General features: G+C 53.3%; 6 protein-coding genes across 6 annotated transcripts; 3 read left to right on the forward strand and 3 right to left on the reverse strand.

Moving 5' to 3' along the window:
* Window positions 1-141: 141 nt before the first annotated feature.
* PHYSODRAFT_354343 (hypothetical protein) lies at window positions 142-1,255 on the forward strand. The gene is made up of 6 exons (XM_009525352.1): window positions 142-323; window positions 390-513; window positions 612-692; window positions 757-844; window positions 940-977; window positions 1,052-1,255. The coding sequence occupies exons 1-6, from the start codon at window positions 169-171 to the stop codon at window positions 1,109-1,111; spliced, it is 546 nt and encodes a 181-aa protein (XP_009523647.1). The 5' UTR covers window positions 142-168; the 3' UTR covers window positions 1,112-1,255.
* A 3,021-nt stretch (window positions 1,256-4,276) lies between these two features.
* On the reverse strand, window positions 4,277-4,945 carry PHYSODRAFT_374338 (hypothetical protein; the record flags this gene model as incomplete). The annotated part of the gene is made up of 1 exon (XM_009525353.1): window positions 4,277-4,945. A coding segment is annotated over one exon (669 nt), but the record flags the coding sequence as incomplete, so codon positions are not given.
* Window positions 4,946-7,141: 2,196 nt separating this feature from the next.
* Window positions 7,142-8,532, reverse strand: PHYSODRAFT_385803 (hypothetical protein; the record flags this gene model as incomplete). Its single annotated transcript, XM_009525354.1, has 2 exons — window positions 7,142-7,255; window positions 8,197-8,532. Coding segments are annotated over 2 exons (450 nt in total), but the record flags the coding sequence as incomplete, so codon positions are not given.
* A 3,398-nt stretch (window positions 8,533-11,930) lies between these two features.
* PHYSODRAFT_380440 (hypothetical protein) lies at window positions 11,931-13,673 on the forward strand (the record flags this gene model as incomplete). The annotated part of the gene is made up of 2 exons (XM_009525355.1): window positions 11,931-12,356; window positions 13,515-13,673. Coding segments are annotated over 2 exons (585 nt in total), but the record flags the coding sequence as incomplete, so codon positions are not given.
* A 124-nt stretch (window positions 13,674-13,797) lies between these two features.
* PHYSODRAFT_328981 (hypothetical protein) lies at window positions 13,798-16,197 on the reverse strand (the record flags this gene model as incomplete). Its single annotated transcript, XM_009525356.1, has 2 exons — window positions 13,798-16,053; window positions 16,093-16,197. The coding sequence occupies 2 exons, from the start codon at window positions 16,195-16,197 to the stop codon at window positions 13,798-13,800; spliced, it is 2,361 nt and encodes a 786-aa protein (XP_009523651.1).
* A 144-nt stretch (window positions 16,198-16,341) lies between these two features.
* PHYSODRAFT_489573 (hypothetical protein) lies at window positions 16,342-17,029 on the forward strand (the record flags this gene model as incomplete). The annotated part of the gene is made up of 3 exons (XM_009525357.1): window positions 16,342-16,382; window positions 16,465-16,567; window positions 16,637-17,029. The coding sequence occupies 3 exons, from the start codon at window positions 16,342-16,344 to the stop codon at window positions 17,027-17,029; spliced, it is 537 nt and encodes a 178-aa protein (XP_009523652.1).
* Window positions 17,030-20,423: the final 3,394 nt, after the last annotated feature.

Consider the following 20,423-nt stretch of genomic DNA (forward strand, 5'->3'; position numbering starts at 1 on the left):
ATTGTGTCCGGTTTGGAACGCCCCGTTACGATCGGGACATTTTCAACGGGTCAGACGTTAAAATTTGCGAGTCAAATCGACGTTTCTATCGCATTATTGGCCGCTGACGTCGAGACGTCGAGCACTCGCGCTTTTGCCGCCCCAAGGCCCAAGGAGGAGACGTGAAGGATGAGGAAGAAGATCGAGGGCTGCCTGCAGCTCATCATCGGGCCCATGTTCAGCGGCAAGAGCACGGAGCTCATCCGCCGCATCCACCGCTACCAGCACACCAAGCTCGAGTGCCTCGTGGTCAAGTACCTCTTCGACACGCGCCACTCGGAGGAGTACGACTCTTGATGTCTACATGCACTGGGACCTCTCAGGGCTCACTCCTTACTAACTGCTGGCAGGTTGCTGTCGACCCACGACAAGGTGTTCGTGGAGGCCATGCCCGTGCAGACGCTGGCGGAGGTGCGGCCGTTCCTGGACCAGTTCGACGTGATCGGCATCGACGAGGGGCAGTTCTACCCGGACGTAAGGACATGAGACTTGAGAGTGGTGCAAATTGCACTTGGGCTCGCTGACGCCTGACGCCACCTGGGTGGATGAATGGATGGATGAACGTGCTGTAGTTGGTCGACTTCTGCCAGGACGCGGCGAACAGGGGCAAGGTGGTGGTCGTCGCGGCGCTGGACGCGACGTTCGAGCGCAAAGTGAGTGGCGGCTTGGAGTGCATGATGGGAGCTCAAGGACTGAAGTGTTTGTGGCTGAATGCAGGCGTTCGACAACGTGGTGGAGCTGATCCCGACGGCGGAGCAAGTCATCAAACTCAATGCCATTTGCTCGTCGTGTGGCCATGATGCAGGTACGTCCGTGTTATTTTTTCTTTCTCATACTTACGTCCGTTAGGTCAGTGCTGAGTTGGAGACCGACCCGCGTATTTTGCTGAATTTCCGACAGCTTTTACTCGCCGACTTGTGGCGGACAAGACGCTTGAGGTAAGTCACTCAACTTGAGGGGTACTACTTTCTTTCTCCATTGTGCTCGCACTCACAGCTGGTTAATGCTTTAGCTCATCGGAGGCATCGAATTATACCAGCCGCGTTGCCGCCAGTGCTTCAGCCTGGATTAAAAAGTGCCCACCAGTATTCTATAGACGCCATGCCATGCATTTACTTCGAAGTACATGTTTGTTCCCCGTGGGCCGCGTATGCAAGTCTGTTTGTCTGCTTCGCAAACAATACTTAGTGCACGAGTCCAAATACTACTGTACACGCGGTGCTAATATCATACGAATATGGTAGCGCGAAGGATACAGTGCCCCCACTACGTTTGTATTCTCTTAATGCTTCGTCTACAATGATGCTTCGCCTACAATAATCCCGCAGGTTAGCTGTTACCAGGTGACAGTTACTTCAGTACTCCAAGTACTTACTATTACGACTACAAGTGCATTATCCCGAAGAATGAGGGGGGTGGACAGCTCCCAACGGATTAATTGGACGCGTAAGCGTAACCTGGCGCAACCTTCGTGCTACACCAGCCAGAAGGATGTCGACCGAGCAGGTTCAACGGCAACTTTCAGCAAGACAGACTGAGGCAGGAAATGCACGTCAACAGACCCATGCACCAGCTTCAGAAAGTGAACTGCGGCCCGCGCGATATTCAGGGGTGTGGCCCCTGCGGGGCCACGCCCTTGAATCACGCGGGCCACAGTTCTCCCTTATCATGGCAATTAGTACCGGTACCATCACCAGCGTTTTACCACTGGTGTTCCCAGCCAAGTCGAAGACAACCTAGTTATGGCAAGGTACAGTAGTGATAGAAAGTGTGCCTATCACATCTCATGGTCGTCTCAGCCAGGCTGTTTGCCATATTTTGCAGACAGATTTTTCGTGCTTTCATCTTCATAGAACAAGATTACCTGACATCGAAGTGGAGCCTTTCCTTTCAACACGGCATTCTTCGACAAGACCCCAAGAGCCGGGCGATGTCAATATGCCCATGGCGCGAGGTGCGTATAAGTGCGGTGACTCCATCTTTATCCACGGCATTCACGTCTGCCCCCTATTCACCGACGAGATAAGCTTACAGCACAGCATCGCCACCAGCAGCCCTCATCAAAGTGTTCGGTTCAGAGTTACACTTCGATGTATCGGTAATGTCCATATGTGGTAGGCGTCTATTTTTTTATTCGCTTATTCGTAATGAATCTAGAGTCGTCTTCATCTTCGATAGCCTTGTTGGTCCTCAGAAGTCGCTGGCTGGGGCTACGGACCGAGGTCGCTTTGGCGATATTAGCTTGGCTGGAGACCGTGGCCGCCTCGCAAGAGGCCAGGAAGGAAGCCGCGACCACAACCAAGACGAGAGAGAGAGACGCATGGTTCGCTGCTAGTTTGGAGTGGCGACTTGAGAGCTGGCAGGGAAATTGCAGAATGAGAGAGAATTGGACCAACCAGAACGTGTACTCGACAATCGATGGAGAGCCGTCTCGCGCGCAAGATGTCGTCGATTGGCATCTCGTATCATGCGAGGCTTGTGGACTCACTGGTTGCAGTCTGGAGTTGAATATGACGGTTTATTGTTCACTAACGTGGTTCTACGACGCATTCTTGTGAACATCCGGGATTGTATTTCGATTCTGGCCATGAAACAGGTCCTCCAGTACTACAGTAAGAAGTGTAATTACTGTGGGCCACGGATTTGCGCCTGGTCGAATTTTGTTGCCCCCCCCCCAAATAGTGTGGGTAAATCTTCCCGAAATTTAATGCTAATGTTCATAGTGAAACTTATACTGTTTTCTTGGCAATTTTAATTAATGTTGGCCATACTAATTGCGCGCCCACACTATTAGCGGGCCCACACTAATTACACTTCTTACTGTACGTTGTTAGATGGCAAGATGGTGTTTTATGGTTTTCTTGTGTGCTTTTCTAAAATTTTCAATTTTTTTGGTTGGGGAAGGCAGCTTCTGTAACAGTACAGTACACCATCGTTGAATGATTATTGATGATTACTGAACGAGTGGTGTTTCTCGCTCCTTGGTAATTTGCAACCTGTAAAGGACAATCGGTCAACGACAAAGTAACCTTACAGGTTGCAAATGATGTTATTGTAGGATGTCTCATCCGTTCTCCAACTCGATCTGGGGTCTTGTACCTAACGATGACCATGGCTGCCCATACGAATACGCAGTTGGAACACCACCTCTAGCCAGCGGGTGTGGGTAACCATGCCATACTTCTCAAAGATAGTCCCCCCCCCCCCCGCGGAAACACGAAAAACACAGAGACACACGCGACAACTTCTCAACGAATGTATCCGACTGGGTGCAAATTACTAAGGAGCAAGGAACTGTTATCATAGCGAAATCATCAAATGGTTGAAGCAGCAACTATTATAGAGGGTCTGGTTTCCGCAACAAGGTGTCCACAAGCAAGACTGCATGAGCGATTAGCAACGCAATTATCGGCTCGCTCATAAAAATTTACTTCGAAGTACACATTTCGTAAGTTCAGGTTCGGAAAACGTTGATAAAGTCCGTTGTCAAGCATTTGCACATGAAGCCATGCGTATTTGTGTTGGGTGATACTCCTCGCCTGCCTACCTCCGATCAACTCGAGACTTGAGTCGTTCGTGCTACAACTTCGCTGCCGTGGTAGGATTTAATTGTACACGAAAACTAGATAATTTCAACTACACTTTTACAACCGTACTACTTCTAAAAAAGTTTTAAAAAAGTAGTACGGTTGTAAAAGAGTAGTTGAAATTATCTAGTTTTCGTGTACTTAAAAGTAGTAAGCTTGTCTCTTTTTAAAAAAGAGACAAGCTTTGTGAGTTTCAAATAGCCTTGATTCTCCGTCAACGACAGATTAAAAACAAGTATCCGATCGTTGAGCTGTTATTGTTGCTCCACTTGCTTCCGGATTTGGGACAAGGGAAGGTTATGGGCTTCCACAAACTTGTTCAGACGTCGTCGCAACGCGTAGCAAGTCAATGCACTCTCAGCCAAGGAAACCAGACTATCTGTCATTCTCTGCAACTTCCTCGTGCTCGTCTCAGCGTCACCAACCAGTTCACAGAAATCCACAAGACCTGCAGTCGTAAATTGTCGACGGTCGATACGACTGTGTATCTCCTCGAGTCCATTCCACAGTGACTCATAAAGGGGGTAAACCTCACCATATTGATTCGTGACGCCGTTGTGGAGTCGCTTCAGTAACTCCCGTGCCGCTACAACGACCTCCGAGATCGATCCTGGGCTTACGGCTGTCTGAGGTGGGCTCGTGGTGTCTGAAGAATTCGCTAACCTTGCCAACGAGTCGACCACGGTCGCTACCTTGATCCGCTCCTTTGACTCGAAGGCGCACATTCGTCTAACTAATTGCCACTGCTCGTCTGTGCAATTCCAGGGTTGAAATGGCAACTTTCCCCGCCTCACATGATTTTTCACTGCAATATTGTCGAGTGCTCCCCAAGGTAGACAACCTCTAAAACTGTCTTCACCAGGCCCCACCACCCTTAACGCCTCCACGATGCGCATACCCAGAGAGTAGATATCCGACGCAAACGTTAGTCGTGAGTCCTCGTTTACCAGGGCTTCTGGTGCTACCCAGTGCGACGCAGCAGAGATCTCCGAATGACAGTCGTCGTCAACGAAGGAGCTGAGACCAAAGTCCGTCACCTTCGCTTTCTTGTTACTTCCGATCACAATATTGTTCCCTTGAAGTTCGCCATGAACAACACCGCGCGCGTGGAGGTACTGGACGCCCAGCGCAGCTTCAAGCATCTTAAACCAAAGTTCGTTCGGGTGCTTTCTCAAATAGCTGACCAGCGTTCCGTTCGTGGCGTATTCGCAAACGAAGAAGGGTCTGCCAACATGACACGCGCCGAAGAGCCGAATGACGTGGGGGTGGCTGAACCCGAACCAAATGTTAACTTCGCGAAGGAGTGTTGCCATTGCCTCCGCTCGCCTGGTGGCATGTGCAGGGGTGGAAGAAGTGGATGACCGGAGCAACGAGTCATACGACAAGGATGAAAATGTGGCGCGTTTGTCGTTGCAGTTTGCCAGCCTTTTCACCACCACATCTGAATCGAGCCATTTGGCTCGATACACGCTTCGTAGCCACCACACCCCAGCGGATCGCGCGAAGTGTCAATGACCAACTCGTCCCATGGGATGAACCATTCCGGCGTCATCTTGGGCAAACTGTCTGAATCAAGATTGCTGGTAATATCCTCGTATGCTGCCTTCAACACCTCGAACTGGGTTGGAGTGTACTCAAACGACGGGTGCTCAAGTTCGGACTTCAAGGTGATGAGGAAAATTATTCGGTCTTCCTCCGATCTCAGCTCTTCCAACAACGTGTAGGTCTTAGACGCCTCCGAGATAAATATTTCGATATGCTTGCTGCGGTATTTCGTCCAGCGTTCTTCTCGAGCTCTAGCTGCATCGTCAGTCTCGCCTAGGGCTGCCCAAAGGGACCGGATACTTCGGCAAAAAGAAGTCATACTGGTGGCAGTAGCACGCGTTACAGACAGCTGCAGGACCCGAGCTTGGTCACTCGGTACGGTAATGGTATAGTAAAAGTCACGGACAGCGTGGAAACGCTCCATCACTCTTGGTGGGGACGTACAACTGCGTAAACGCACGCGAAGATCCGTTAGCTCGTTAAATGCTTGGCGGTAGAGGTCGCTATCGCACTCCTCCATGCGAATTCGCAGATCCGACCACAATTCTCTTCTTTGGGGGTAGTTGGAAGCGTCAAACGTACTTGGGAACTCACAGTCTAGCGACGAATCGCTGCTCTGTTCAACAGCGAAGCGCTCCAATGTGTGCACAATGAAAGCGATACTAGCGCGCTTCGCTGGGTCTTGGCAGCACATACGACACACCAAGGTATACGCGGCGTTAGAAGGTGGACGCAGGGGCTCCCAAGACTCGGTTCCACTCGCAGACGGATCCCACCGCCTTTTGACAGTTCGGAGGTCTTCAATCCGCCAGTTTTTCCACGGCACCTCCCTGGTCAACGCCTCCAAAATGCACATTCCCAACGAATAGATGTCTGACGCGAACGACGGTGGGCTGCCTTCTAAAACCTCGGGAGCCTGCCAACGCAAGCAGGCGACACTAAGCCTCAGCGTTTGAGTCAACTCTCGTCGCCCGAAATTCGACAACTTGGTCAATCCATCGCTGCCGATGAGGATATTGCTGCACCGAAGATAGCCGTGCACGAGATCTCGCTCATGAAGATACTCGAGTCCCAACGCAGCTTGGAGCAAGAACGACCACACTTTGTGCTGGGTAGGTGGGGCCACCTTGACATAATCGTGTAGTGATCCATGGCTGGCGTACTCACACACGAACAACTGCAGCGGCAGTGGACACGCGTCACACGCTCCGTACAACTTGATCACATTCGGGTGCCGCAATTGGTGCCACAGCCGAACTTCCTCCTCGAAGACGGCATTAGAGGTCGAGCCGGGGAGAAAAAGCTTCACGGCGACGTCAGCATCGAGCCACCTTGCACGGTACTCGCCACCGACGTTGCCAGTGCCCACAAAGCTTAACAGTTCAATTTCAGACGGCGAGATAGACCAACTTGGCACGGTACTGACCGAGTGTTCAGCCTCGTTGCCGTCCGCATGGTTCACCTTTAGAACCTGAGTGAGGATCCGCTGCATTTCTTGGTCATTTTGCTCACGAGCAATGCGGAGGGCGCTATCGTTAACATTGGCGCCGCATTCTCCTAGACATCGAACCACATCGACGTGGCCTTCAAGGGCAGCCTTCATCAGCGCCGTAACTCCACTGCTATCGGTGACGTTCAAGTCAGCCCCAAACTCTGCAGCTAGATACTGTACCATACTGACGTCTCGTTTGCATGAGCGCTGTGGCTCCATTTGCATCGGCGACTTTCACGTCAGCTCCACACTCAGTGACCAGAACCCGCACAAGGTCGGGTTCACCTATATCGACGGCGTGCATGAGCGCAGTAGTTCCCCACTCATCTGAGGCGTTTACATCGGCTTTGCATTCTTGTGCCAGACACCGAACTACAGCGAAATCGCGCGTACCGGTAGGTGCCCTCGCTGGCACCCTCATAAGCGCTGTTGTCCCGTGCCGATCTGTGGCGTTCGCATCGACTCCGCATTCCATTGCGAGATTCCGAACGACTTCAACTCGCCCTTCCGCTGCGGCCCGCATCAGTACCGTGGCTCCGCAACAGTCGCTGAAATGTGCATCAACCCCGCTATCAACCAGGTACCGGGCAAACTTCACGAGTCCCTTACCAGCAGCTTCCGCGAGCACTTTAGCGCAGCGAGGGTCAGTGGCTTCTATTGCAGCGCTGCAGCCACCAGCTAAATACCAGGCAACATCAAAATACCCTCGACAGGCGGCCTTCATCAACGCTGTGGCATTGTTTCCGTCGGTCGCATTGACATCCACGTCGCGCTCTCCAGCCAGATACCGAACTACAGCGACGTGGCCTCGACCTGCGGCCTTGATCAACGCGGTACTTCCGTCTCTATCTGCGGCGTTCACACTAGCGCCGCATTGTCCTACAAGATACCGCACAACATCGAGGTGTCCTCTTGCAGCCGCCAGGATCAGGGCCGTCGTTCCGTCTCGGTCTGCAATATCCACATTTCCGGCACACTCACCAACAAGATACCGCACGATAGCCATGTGGCCTCCTTTGGCGGCCATCATCACTGCGGTGCTCCCGCTGCAGTCGGTTGCGTTGGCATCAGCTCCGTATTTCCCAACCAGGTTCTGGACCAAGTCAAAATATCCTTCTTCCGCAGCCCTTATCAGTGCAGCGGTATGCCGGCGATCGACGAGACACCGGCCGCTATGAGCACGCTCGAATGCGGCACTTAGACCAAAGTTGGACTGTACTCGGTGAATACGCGCGCTGACATCGACACGCACTCGTGATCCGCTCTTGTTATCGGAGGTCGTCATATCCTCTAAATGGCGCTCGTATTCGCCGGATAGATAGCGAAGGATGCCTCTGTATCCCCTCCGTGCGGCCTTCGTTTGCGCCGTGTCTCCATCCGCGTCTGTAGCATTAACATCAGCTCGTCACTTTCCGACGAGATACCGAACGACGTCAAAGTGTCCATAGCGAGCGGCCACCAACAGCGCTGTTGTCCCCATTCATTAGCCACATCGACGGCGGCACCACACTCTCCAGCCAGACATTGGACGACGTTAACGTGCCCGTTAGCAGCGGCCTCCATTAGAGCGGTGTCTCCCCAATTGTTAGCCATATTCGCATCAACCTCGTCGTTGGCGGCCAGGTACCGAACTACGTCGAGGTGCCCATAAGCAGCCGCCCCCGCTAGCGCTGTGACCCCCCAGTTGTTGCTGGCATTTACATCCGCCTCGCACTCTCTAACCAGGAAACGCACCACGTCAATGAGCCCTCCCGCGGCAGCCTGAGCCAATGCGGTGCATCCACTTCGATCCTTTGCGTTCACGTCGGCCCCCATTTCCACTGCACTGCGAATATCTTCCACATCCCCGCGTCGTGCAACCCAAAGCAACAGTTTGGTGTACATTTCTTACTCGTTTCGTCCCCCTGCAGTGCGCGATGTTCGAGTCAGAATTTAAAGTGAGTTGCAGATTTGCATGTGCACCCTACGCTTCAAATGGTATGGAGAGGTGGCGCCAGTAATCTCAATAAGTTTTCTAGCTTTGAGCAGAAAGTCAAGGCGCACCCAATTGTGAGGCGATGTAGAGCGCCACTCTACGAGATCAACCTATGGCTCGAGGCACGCCGCTATTGGCATCTTGCGCTCACCCCACCGACGAATCGGAGCTGGAGCTGGAACGTCTTGCCAACATCAGATGAGCCAAACTCGCACGTAGAATTGAAACGATAAGCTGTCGAAAGTACAAGGAGAGAAGAAGAAGCACCCTCTGGTTTGAAGAAATTTTTTTTTCCAGAACTTGCATCTTCACTCGCGCTATCTGGCATACTTTTGAGTAACACTAGCGGAGCATCACGGTCGCTACGCTCATGTTGCTTTAGGGGTCGACCCCCAAAACTATGCTGACCACAGAGTTTTGGACGACGTCCCCACTTGAGGAATTTGAGTCGCTTGCAAATTCTAGCGCTTTATTTCCCCTTTCACGCTCCCCGATTTGCTGGCTATTTTGCAAACAACATAAGTACCATTCATACGTTGTTATTAACGGTAGACTGATACACCTGACCTGTGGTTCGAATGCCAGAACACTTGTATTTTAGTTACTTAGGTAAGTGTAATAGCAGAATGTGCACACTGGCACAGCGAAAAGTGAATAAGGGGTTAACTTTCGATGTTTCAATTTCGTGGTGTATTCATGTTCAGAGTGAAAATACGAGCGAATTATTCCAGTAACCTTTCGCGATCCATGTTGAAATTCTTCCTCCAGATGTCATCTACACCCAGCCGCAATGGCCAATGTTGCTGCCGCGACTATGACATGCACGGCTGTTCAAAGCTGTTAGTCTGCACGCGTAGGTAGATAACCTCATGCACGTTGAGCGCAATAAGGAACCATATATAATGAACAATAACTAGCTCAAAATAATGTAGTTGAGCCCGATATCGTACCATCACACATGCATGTAGGTATCAATGCAGAGCTGTGACGCCCGAGATCGACCCAACAGAACTGTAATTGAGAGGGCTAATGCATTTGCTTAGTCGAACATCTTTCCATGAGCAACGCAATGAATGAATGAATTAACGCAGACTAGAAAGGAGCAAATAATCGGCGCCTTAAGCGTGCAGGAAGGACTTGGAACTGTCTGATTTCTTTAAAGCGAAGTAGCAGGCGAGCTCGAACGGGCCAAAAGAGAGCCATTGTTGCTACCAAGAAGCACCGACACGGACCCCGGCTCGTACACCCCAGCTCATCGTCCAGCTCGTCACCCGCGCATAGCCTTCAATGTAATTTAGAGAAGTTGCTGCTTGACAGTACCCGGTCCTCAGCATGCAAAGCTGCTTGCTACTTGGCGTAGCGTTGGCGCTTCCTTGAGGCTCTGCTTGTTGATGCTTGGACTCTCTGTTGTGCGCTGGTCAAGCGATCCCGAAGGGCCGCAGACTTCTTACCAACGGCTGCAGAGCGACCCTTCTTACGACAGCATAAGGTTTGAAAGGCAAATAGGCTTAATAAAGGGTCCTAAGCGGGTCCAAATAAGGGTAAAATGTCACGTTTAAGTCTATTTCTGATGTCCTCCATACTAGCGGTCGAATTTGCTGTTTCATAACTTCGACCCTCTGGTTTTATGGCATCTAAAGATAGTGATGTCGGTTCAGCTCATAAAAATCCGTCCTGATACCACCTTTCGATAAGCATCCAAATGTTGTTTAACCGAGGTAATTGTTTCATTTTTTGGTCCCCGTGTGAGCGATTCTAAATTGTGACCCTAACCCACTCGCAGAATTAATGTAAAAAGTATAATAAAGCGGAGTGTATATAAGAGACGTAAAAACTCCATGAAACGGAGTCTCATGATTATAGGGGGGACTTCGTCCCCAATAAAACATCACATTGTGTTGAAGCGAAGTGATTAACGCAACCTTAATTGAAACATAAAAAATCCCATAAGGTTGCTCGAGCAACCTTATATTTCTGATAAGGTTGCTTGAGCAACTTTGTAATTTACGACACATTCGGCTACTGAGTAGTTTACCGCAAACTTTCTATTTGAGGTAAGATATTCGTACTACAAAATTGTCAAGGTAGTCCAACGCGGCCGGAAGCTCGAGTGAAAGGTGCTCCATTTCGAAAGATCCAACGTGGGAGGCAAGCCGAAGAACGAGCAGCAAGCAAGCACCATGCTACGTCCCGCCCGACGACGTGTAAGTAAGTTTCTTTGCCATAGCTTCGGGTGCGCGTATATCTAACACTTGTGTGGCTCTGGACAATAGCTACGTCAAACGGCCAAGCAGTGGACGAAGCTGAACGACAGCCAGCGACTGGGCGATTGGAAGGCGCTGCGAGGAGGACTGCGGCGAAAACTGTGACAGCGAAGCACACCTGAAGGCAGCTATAGTACGTTGCACTGTGCAGAGAAAATTGCAGGGTGCGTTCTTTCGTAACCCAACGTTTGATGCCTGTGCGTGTTCGAGCAGACGTGAAGCCGCGGTCAAGGCTGCGTTCCGGCGAATCGAGATCTCAGCCAAGCGTAAATGGAAAGAAGCGAAAGCTAGGGCATAATAGATGGTGTGGGTATTGCTTAAAACAGACTACTATGCTAGAGGGAATCGGTTTCGTCGGGAGATTCTTAGCAGCTACCATTTAGGCAGGAGAAACCAGTGATATGAACGACGACGACCTTTGTAGGTGTAGGCTGCACTTGTAAATACTCGATGTCTTGGCGTGACGCACGTGAAGTCTGTCGACTCATGGCCCCAAGCTCGAAGCTGTTCGGCTTCGCTTGCACAGCGCTAACAACTGGCACGCTTGCGTCAGGAAAAGGTGCTGCTCAAGTTGCGAGAACTTGACACCGGGCATCGCCTGCATCTCTCCTTCTGGCAGCACTTGCGGTGCTTTTAACTCACTACTTAATTGCTTGATGTACATGTATTCGTGTCGTGTGGAAGCTGAACCACGACAGACAGCTTCCTGGCGGTGATAGTCGCGCTTAACGCGGTGTAGCTCCGTCGTCTTCGCTAGGATACGTGTTGCAACATGTTTTGAGAAGTCACCAGCCCGTACGATCGTCAACCTTCGATCTCAAAATTGTCGCCGCTATTGTCATTTTCTCCTCGATAAATTACCGGTTGCTGAAGCAACCTGTAATTTTAAGGTTGCCGAGCCGTTTTTAAGGTTGTGGAAGCCTCTTTAAGGGTGCTGTAGCGTACAGACTGCCGTGTTGAAGAGCTCATAAGGTAAAGATCCAGGTAGATACCAAACTATGGTGGGGAAGTACGTGTCGTGCACGGCGGACAGCGCGCGCCCGGGCGGCCCCACGACCATGGACGTGCTCATGGCGTGGATCATCAAGCCGGAGAACGCCAAGCGCTGGCGCTCCGAGTCGCGCGCGCCGCTGATCCGCGAGATGCTGGCCGTCATGCACGGCGAAGGGCTGGTGCACCGCAACCCGCAGTTCGTGCGCGCCAAGCTGACGACCCTCGAGAAGAAGTTCGTGGCGGCCAAGGACTGGCTGCAGGAGGCGGGCGTGCACGACGCCTACATGCGCGACAAGGCCACGCCCGAGGTGCGCGCGCACGTGGAGCGCATGTGCCCGCTGTTCCGCAAGCTGGACCCGGCCTTCCACGGCGCCAGGAAGAACGCAGAGACCGTCGAGCGGGAGGACAACGACAGCACGGAGGACGCCGAGAGCGCGGAGGAGGAGAGGAAGAAGGAGAGGGTCAAGGTTTCCAGCAGTGAGGGGAAGAGCGGCGACGCAGACAGCAGCGAGACGGAGGACGACAGCAGCAGCAGCAGCAGTAGTAGCAGTAGCAGCGACAGTGAGACGGAGGATGCGAGTGCGAAGGCAAAGCAGAAAGCTCCAGCTGCAAAGGCCGTGAGAAAGACGGTCTCGACGCCTCCGAAGCGGAACCCGTTCTCAGACATCCTGGCGGCCAAGTTGGCGGAGATTGACAAGACCTCGGACTCGCAGAAAACGACGACGAAGAAGAAGAAGGAGAAGAAAAAGGATATGACCAAAGAGGGCGGTCTGGCTAAGGCGGCGGAAGAGGAGAAGACTGCGGAGAAGGAGAAGACTCCGATGGCGGTTGAGAAACCGAAGAAGAAGAAGAAGGCGGAGAAGGCGTTGGCGAAGGCTGCTGAGAAGAAGAAACCGAATTCTGCCGAGGAGAAGGCGGTGCATAAGGCGGTTGAGAAGAAGACGACGAGTTCTCCAAAGGAGAAGAAGACGACGACTTCCCCAAAAGAGAAAAAGACGACGAACTCTCCCAAGGAAAAGAAGACGACGAGCTCTCCCAAGGAAAAGAAGACGACAAGCTCTCCTAAGGAGAAGTCGGTGCCGAAGGCTCCTGAGAAGGAGGTTGCCCCACTTGATCTGCAGAAGAAGGACAACCCGGTCGAAGACGAACCAATGATGGCAGCGAAAATTGTTGAAAAGAAGAAAGACTCGAAGTCAGCTGAGCCGCAAAAGGAGAAAAAAACGCCGAAGGAGAGAGCATCTCTCCTGTCGTCAGCTGTGGAAGCTCCCTTGAAGCAAACTTCGATTGCGAAAGCGAAGCCGGCGGCTGCGGTAAGCGCTCCGGCGCCGGTCAAGAAGAAAGCAGTGAACTCTGCCACTGCGTCCCCAGCGGCGAATGGCACGAAGGAAACTACGCCAAAGGCAGACGGAAACAAGCCACAGAAGGCAAGCGCTACGAAGCGGAAGGCGTCTGAAGAGAAGGGAACCACCGCCAAGCGTGCGCGGACACAAGCGCAGGATGAGGCGCACGCCAAGACGATGGCGGAAATCGAGCGCGAGGCACTTCTGAAGCGCGTCGAGGATGAGCAGCACCAGCGTCATGACATTTACGCGCTTGAGCGCTCCAAACTTCAGGATGAGAAGAAGCAGCGCCTTGACGTGTACGAGCTTGAGCGCTCTAAATTGCAGTGCGAGGTGGAAGCCAAACAGGTCCAGCTGCTGCTAGAGAAGGCTGCTGCGCGCAAGAAACTTGATCAGCTTGGAGTACCCAAGGAAGAGATCGACCGCCTTCTGCCACTGTGAGAGCACTAGCACTATGTGGGGCTTCGTCACACATACGACGAAAACAAATTTAACGACGTCTGACCGAGACCCTTTCTCGTGGTATGCACTCAGCTCTTTATTTTTTCTGTACCGGTAACTTCTAAAATCCCTCGTCGTCATCATCGTCAAATCCACCAAGTGTGAAAGCATCAGCAGAGCCGAGCGGTGGGAGTCTGGATGGGGGCGAGCTGGCTGAAAGAGCAGGAGACGGGTCGAACATTGTGCGTGAGGGCAGAGGGCGCTTAACAGGAGCACGATCTTCGTCGGCAAAGCCTTCGTCGTCGTAGGAAGAGGTGACCGACATGTTGTAAGACCGACTAAGACTGCCCATATAGCTGTCAGAACGGTAGGAAGCGCCCCCCAAGCTCATCGGATTGGGCGCACTTCCAGCCATGCTCACATCTTCGTCGTTCAGGTCCTCTTCCTCTTCACTGTCATCGTCCTCTTCTTCAGCATCCTCGAGCATCTGGCGGATGGTTGCCTTGACAGACTCCAGTTTGTCGCAGTTCTCACTCGATGTCGGGTCTGCATGCTTCCAGTACAGATACGATGGGCCGATGTAGCGGAACGAGCGGCGCAGAAGATATGGGTCGAACGGGAAGAACGTCTCAAGAGGCTGGCGTTGACCCAGCAACGTCGACGCAGGAGCCGAGCCTGCTGTAGGCTTCTTCGAGCGCTCCATAGACTTCGTGGACTTGCTCAGCGTCGAGACTGTGCCAATTGCCTGGTCCACACGCTCCAAGCACTCCTCGGAAACCAAGTCGAACGCCTCCACCAAGTTGAGAAATTCGGTGGCCACTGTCTGCTGGCAATATGCTAAGGGGCAGTACCCGGCACTTGTCACGAGTAGCCTCTCCCATCCAAGACTCCGCAAGGATTCGTAGCCAGCGCCATCGTCCATGGTAGCGATCTCTAACCCGCGGAAGCACATCATATAGCACACAATCTGTAGCGACGAAATATAGATGCTCTCCTGGAACGCTGCGGGGGGAGCTTCCCCCCTCTCACGCCTCTCCAGTAGGCGTTCCTCCTTTTCGGCGGCGCTTTCACCCTCCCTCGTTTCATCTTGGTCCAATTCCTCGTGTGCTGCATCGTAGATATCCATTTGGTCATGCAGCCACTTCAACAGTTGATACAGAGCTTTCTGGAGATAGGCCACGGAAATGTACTTGGCTCGGGCGAGGAAGCTGGCCAAGTAGGCACCACAGCTTTGACGCGTGGTTGGCGGTGTATGAGGGTCCAGCGACGTAGTCAGCAGCTGCGAGATGAATATGTCTTGGAACTGCGGGTCCATGCGGCACACATAGAAGAGCAGGAACTGCGGGTACTTGGATCGGTGCGTGTTCAAGATGGAATGCTCGAATACCTTGAGCAAATACTTGAAGATCAACGCCGCCTGACGGACGTCCGTTTCTTCATTGCTAGCATCCGTCGCCGCATCAGGAGCGGCAGTGCACTGTTCAATGTGCTCAAACATGACGAGCATCATCTGGTCGAGCTTGTCCGCCATCTCGTCCACCTGACGCGAGGAGTCATCAGGCGGCAACATGTCGTCGTCCAAGAAATCATCCATCGTAAAGACATCCTCTTCGCTCTCATCCAGCTTAATTTCCACGTCAATCGCCACCAACTGGTCGATGATGAGCCCCAGAACGCGCTCTCGTAGCCCGCTCACATACCCAGTCACGCGCAGCACATTGCGCAGGTAAGCCACCTGCGTCGGCGCGTCCATCCGCTTGTGAGGAAAGTGCTCACACAAGATCGGGAACAAAACGTTCGCCGCGGTCGGCACGAGCGCCAGCACGCGCTCCAGCGTCTGGTGAGCCGCTTCGAACCGGGCCTGGATGCGCTCTTCCAGACTCGGACCCTTGGGTTGCTCCTGAACGACCTCCGCCACAGGCGCTGGCGCCGCAACGGTCGCTCCGAACGACCCTCCGATAATGATTCCTCCTCCCGAGGTGGCGGGCGCCTTGGGCTTCTCCGCCTCCTGGAGCGCTCGAAGGTCGGGCGGCAGCTCCTTGGTCTCCGGGCGGCGCATGTTACGCACCAGCATGTGCAGCGACGGCACCACGTAGACGGTGTTGGAGGACACCAGGTGCACGATGAAGCTCGTGTAGTCCTCCACCTCAAGCGGGTCGCCGCTGGACAGCAGGTTGAACTTGAACAGCACGTCCAGCAGCGCGCGGTACGTGCGCGGCTCGCGCGCCATGGTGGAGATGCAGCGAGGCAGCGCGCGGAAGATCTTGCGGCGCATGGCCACGGGCGGCGGCACCAGCGTCAGCTGCGTGATGAGGTACTGGTAGCTCTTGGCATTGCCCTGGAGTAGGAAGTAGCGGTAGGCAAGGCGGTGAGCGTTCTGAGCGTAACAAGGGGTTCAAATGGCGGGCTTTTCCACCTTGATCAGCAGGTCCAGCGCGTTCTCGATGAAGTGGTGCATGCTGGCGACCTCCTCCTCCGTCGGCGCGGCCGCCACCGCCGGCGACGTCGCGCTTCCAGCCATTTCTCGGTTGTGACTAGTCTCGGCTAAAACGGTATTAATACTAACTGACGTTAACAGGCATTTGATTTTTTAACAATTATTTACATTTTGTTATTTTCAACAATAATTTGAGCGAAAATTGCTCTGCTCCACTCGACGGACTCGATGACGCTGGAGAAGCACTCGTTCGCGCTGTTCGGCAACCGGTGAGTGAGCCTGCCGCCCGATGCGCACCTCACTCAAGCTGCGCGCAGTCTTCCTGACCCTCTCTGTCTTAATGCGCCGCAGGACGCTCCACGTGGGGTACTACACGGACGTGAAGAACAGTCCGGCGCTGCGCCAGGGGCTGCTGGACAAGAAGTTCGACGCCGCGCTCGTCAATGCGCAGCTGGTATTAATACTGCGTGCCTCCTTCTCTTGCAGTGATGTCTCGACGCTAATTGTGCTGTGGTGTTGCCAGATCGCCGGCCCGTTCCAGGTGCACGCGGCTGCCGCGCGCGCTCTGCAGTGCGACGCGTCCGGCCGCCTGACCACGCGCAGCCTGCACGCCGAGCTGGTCTTCAACATGTCGGGCTCGCGCAACGTGTCCGAGTCCTTCAAGCGGTTCGGAGTGAGCGACGACACCTCGTCCGTCGTGCTCTGCGTGCTCGACGCGGACGAGGCGGCGCTCAAGCAGGCGGAGGCGCTGGTGCAGGGCATGCAGGTGCCGTTCGAAGAGCTCGGCACGCACCTGACCGACGCCGACGTGAAGCTCATCAAGAAGTTCTACAAGATCTCGGACATGGAGCTCACGCAGTCGTCGCTCGTGGACGCTGCGACGTGCAGAATAGCGACCAAGAGCTGCAGCAAATAAGGGCGAGGCAGCGGGTGGACGTGGAAGGCGCCTTAGAAGAACCATGTTATCAATTGCCAAGTAACCTCGCTACTGTTAGATCAACCGCTAGACTGTGCTGCTATATGTCACGACAGCTCGTAGAGTTTCTTGAGGTCAGCGACGTCGTGATTGTGAGTCTCTGATTCGAGGCGCGAAATAACCCACGCCATGTCCTCCTTCTCCTTGTCAGACAGGAGCATGACGGTCATGTTGAAGCGCGTCACTTTTGTGAGCTCGCGGGCAAACGCAAACATGAACGCAGTGCTCTCTTTCGGTGGAGGGGCGTTAGAGGTCGATGAAGACAGCATTGCGTAGCGGAAGACGTGAAAGATTTCGCACAGCACGTCGGACTCGATCGCTGTCTTGAAGATGGTGCGGACTGCAGAGGGGTCAATCATGCGCAGATAATCGGCGCGCAGGTTGGTCAAGCGACTTTTATGCTCAGAATCGCCGCGCAAAGCCAGCGACTTCCACACGCGACCAAATTCGTACGAAGTGGCCGGAGCCTTCCTCGGCAGCTTGGGCAGAATGACCGAGGTCGTCTGCTTCGTTAGCTTGTTTCCAGTCTCTACAGTCGTAGGAGTTGAAGATGGAGCTGGAGGCAGCTCAGCGGGATCTGCTTCCTGTAGCGGTGACTTCTGCTTTGCGACGGCAGCAGCTGCGGTTGATTTTGTATGCTGAAGAGATCCGAGGTTCTCCTTGTTCTCGCTGTCGTGCTGTGACCCCAGCAGTTTGCTTGGAGGACTTTCGCCAACCACTTCAATCGCAAACTCGGTGCGTTTTGGGGCACGCTTGATAGCCGTCCGGATCAGCTCTCGGGTCGACTGTAGCTGTGTCTGGATTTGTCGGCTTTTTGGATCCAAAGTCGCGGCCTGGTAAAAGTCGAGCAATGCAAGCCGGTGCTTCCCTAACGAGTTGCGCGCAGTGCCTCGACGAGAGTACGACTTGACATGGGTAGGGTCGGCCTTCAGTGCCAGCTTGCAGTCGTCTTCAGCGTTGGCAAATTCCCGATTCTTCAAGTACGCCATGGCGCGGTTCGACAGCACCACCGCGTTCTGCGGGTTGTAGCCCAGGCAGCGCGTGTAGCTCTTGATCGCAGCCACATAGTCGCCGCGTTTGTAGTGCGCGTTGCCCTCCTCCTTCTCCAACTCCTCGCGACTCTTGGTAGTCGCCGGAGAGGAAGCAGCCTTGCTCGCTGCAACCACTCGACGCGGAGCAGGCGAGCTCTGCAATGACGGTGTCGTATCTTCGCTCTTTACCCCGAGAGTACTGTCGCCATCGGCCTCTCGCAGCGCTGCGTCCTGCTCAGAAGCCATTGCATTAACCACATCAACAGTCAATATACCAGCAGCACCAGCACATGAGCCAAAGAAGCTCAACTAACCACGTCGAACTTCTCCCAGCGCTTGTATCCTTTGTCGTACGTGTGTGCGTCCGGCTTCTTGCCATTGGCTGCACCTGCTGCTGCGTTGTTATTGCCCACGCCGACGACTCGTGCGGTTCGAGGCGGTGGGGTCGCCCCACTAGTCGCGGCGGCAGTCTTGGGCGTCTTGGCCGCCCGCTTGCGCGCCGAGTCCTCCTTGCCGATGCTCTTCTCCCACGCGTACAGGTCCGAGAAATAGTCCTGCAGCTGCGACGCGTTCGCGCGGATCTGGTGCTGCACGTCCACCACCGACGGCGTCTTGCCCTCCTTCATCTCGCTGCAGCAGGCTCGGAAATGCGCATCAAGCGACGCCGAGTGTATCTGTATTCGATACAGTAGTAGTCAGCAGAGTAGTAGCGATAGTAGTGATATCACAATTACTACTATATTACTAATATAAAGTTGGGGTCTGGGTTTAATAATAGTGATATAGCTACAGTAGCGAGAAAAAACGCCACCAGTAGTGATAATAGTAACTAGCTCCGCGCAGGTTTTTGGGATAACTCCTTTATTACTTTTTTTTACGATCCACAGTCATCTCCTGCGCCTGCTTCGCAGCCGCAGCATCTGCCCGATCATTCACCTCAACGGCGAAGATGCAAGATACGACTAGGCAGTAATTATACACAGTAATGAAACGAACCTTGCTCGAGATCTAGCTCGTAGAGAAAGGAAAATGCTTGCATTTGTATGCTACAGTCCTGTAGTAGTCCGTTCGATTCAATCATTCACCTTACATCACTCCACCCGGTTCGGTATATGCTACTGACCCATACCGTTTCAAACTCCCCACGCATATAAACCTTTTGGAGGGCACCGGGGTCATACCGGTTTCTGGAAATGTGCCAGTTGGGTGTCAAGAGAGGTCATATTTTGACTTGACGTACCACTGATATAATCCTATTTGGTCTGCGATAGCAGCACTAACGTTGCTTCCTATCCCAGTATAAAAATATCACTACTACTTTCCCCAACTTCAATACTCGTCAGATCTCCAAAGGGCGCGCAAATTGGTGGTTCCCAGCAGGCCCTCCGAAAATACAGTTGCAGTAGCATTTTGAGGAGCTTCGCCAATAAGTAATTCCACGGAGAACCCGAGGTCAGCGAAATAAATTATTCAGTATATTGCAACAATTTCAACACAAGATGGCAACTTGTATTAAGCAATTAAGGCTCTACAAAACCTAAGCGTTCACAACCTTCGAGACCGTGGCAGCTCCCCAAAAGCACCGGTTAACCTTTAAAACCAACAGCAAACCGAGACGAATGGGGAGGATCACACCTTCTACGAGCCCTGGGGAGAGCCGGGCTCCTGGGCTCTTGGGTGAACCCAAAAAGTCGCGAGCTCGGGCTCCTGGGCTCTTGAGTTCAATAGGTTAAGTGAAAGGAGCCCTCCAGAACTGTGAGCCCTCGTTAAGGGCTCCCCTCACCTGTGTTAAATATCTCGCTGATGATTGGCCGTCATTGAAGTATCTCCAGGTTCTAACCTGAAAAGGCATAGGAAAGAGGGCTTCTCCTTGAGGGGAAGGAAGGACTATCGGCGACGCTGGGGTGGCCTCGGAGCGGCTGTACACATATGAGTGGCGCGAGATCTTCTAGTGTGGCGATCTTTGAGCTCGATCTTCTAGCGTGGCGCATCGATCACGCGAAGTTGCTCGCCTTAAGTCTAGGTAAAATTGGCCAATCAGATATTACTATGAAGAGCCCGTCATAGATTTGAAGCTAAATTTGGGGAGCCCTGGAGGGGAGCCAATGGGGAGCCCGAACCAGGGCTCCTTGGTCTCGTACTCACCACGAGGGAGCCCATTTTGTGCGACTTTTGGCTCTCGTTTTAGGGGGAGCCCACTTTTGAAGTAGACGGGCTGTGGGGAGGATACTGTGGCCGTGTAGCGATAGTACGTGACGCGCCTTGCTAAAGAGGCGTTCCACAGCATTCGACGTCTGCGCGCT

Source organism: Phytophthora sojae (assembly GCF_000149755.1).
Source record: "Phytophthora sojae unplaced genomic scaffold PHYSOscaffold_3, whole genome shotgun sequence".
Classification (NCBI taxonomy): Eukaryota; Oomycota; class Peronosporomycetes; order Peronosporales; family Peronosporaceae; genus Phytophthora; species Phytophthora sojae.

Excerpts from the sequence above, each read along its gene's own strand:
- PHYSODRAFT_354343 (XM_009525352.1), top strand. The coding sequence starts at position 169 with ATGAGGAAGAAGATCGAGGGCTGCCTGCAGCTCATCATCGGGCCCATG. Across the intron at positions 324-389 it reads GACACGCGCCACTCGGAGGA|GTTGCTGTCGACCCACGACA; the intron begins GTACGACTCTTG and ends AACTGCTGGCAG. Across the intron at positions 845-939 it reads GTCGTGTGGCCATGATGCAG|CTTTTACTCGCCGACTTGTG; the intron begins GTACGTCCGTGT and ends AATTTCCGACAG.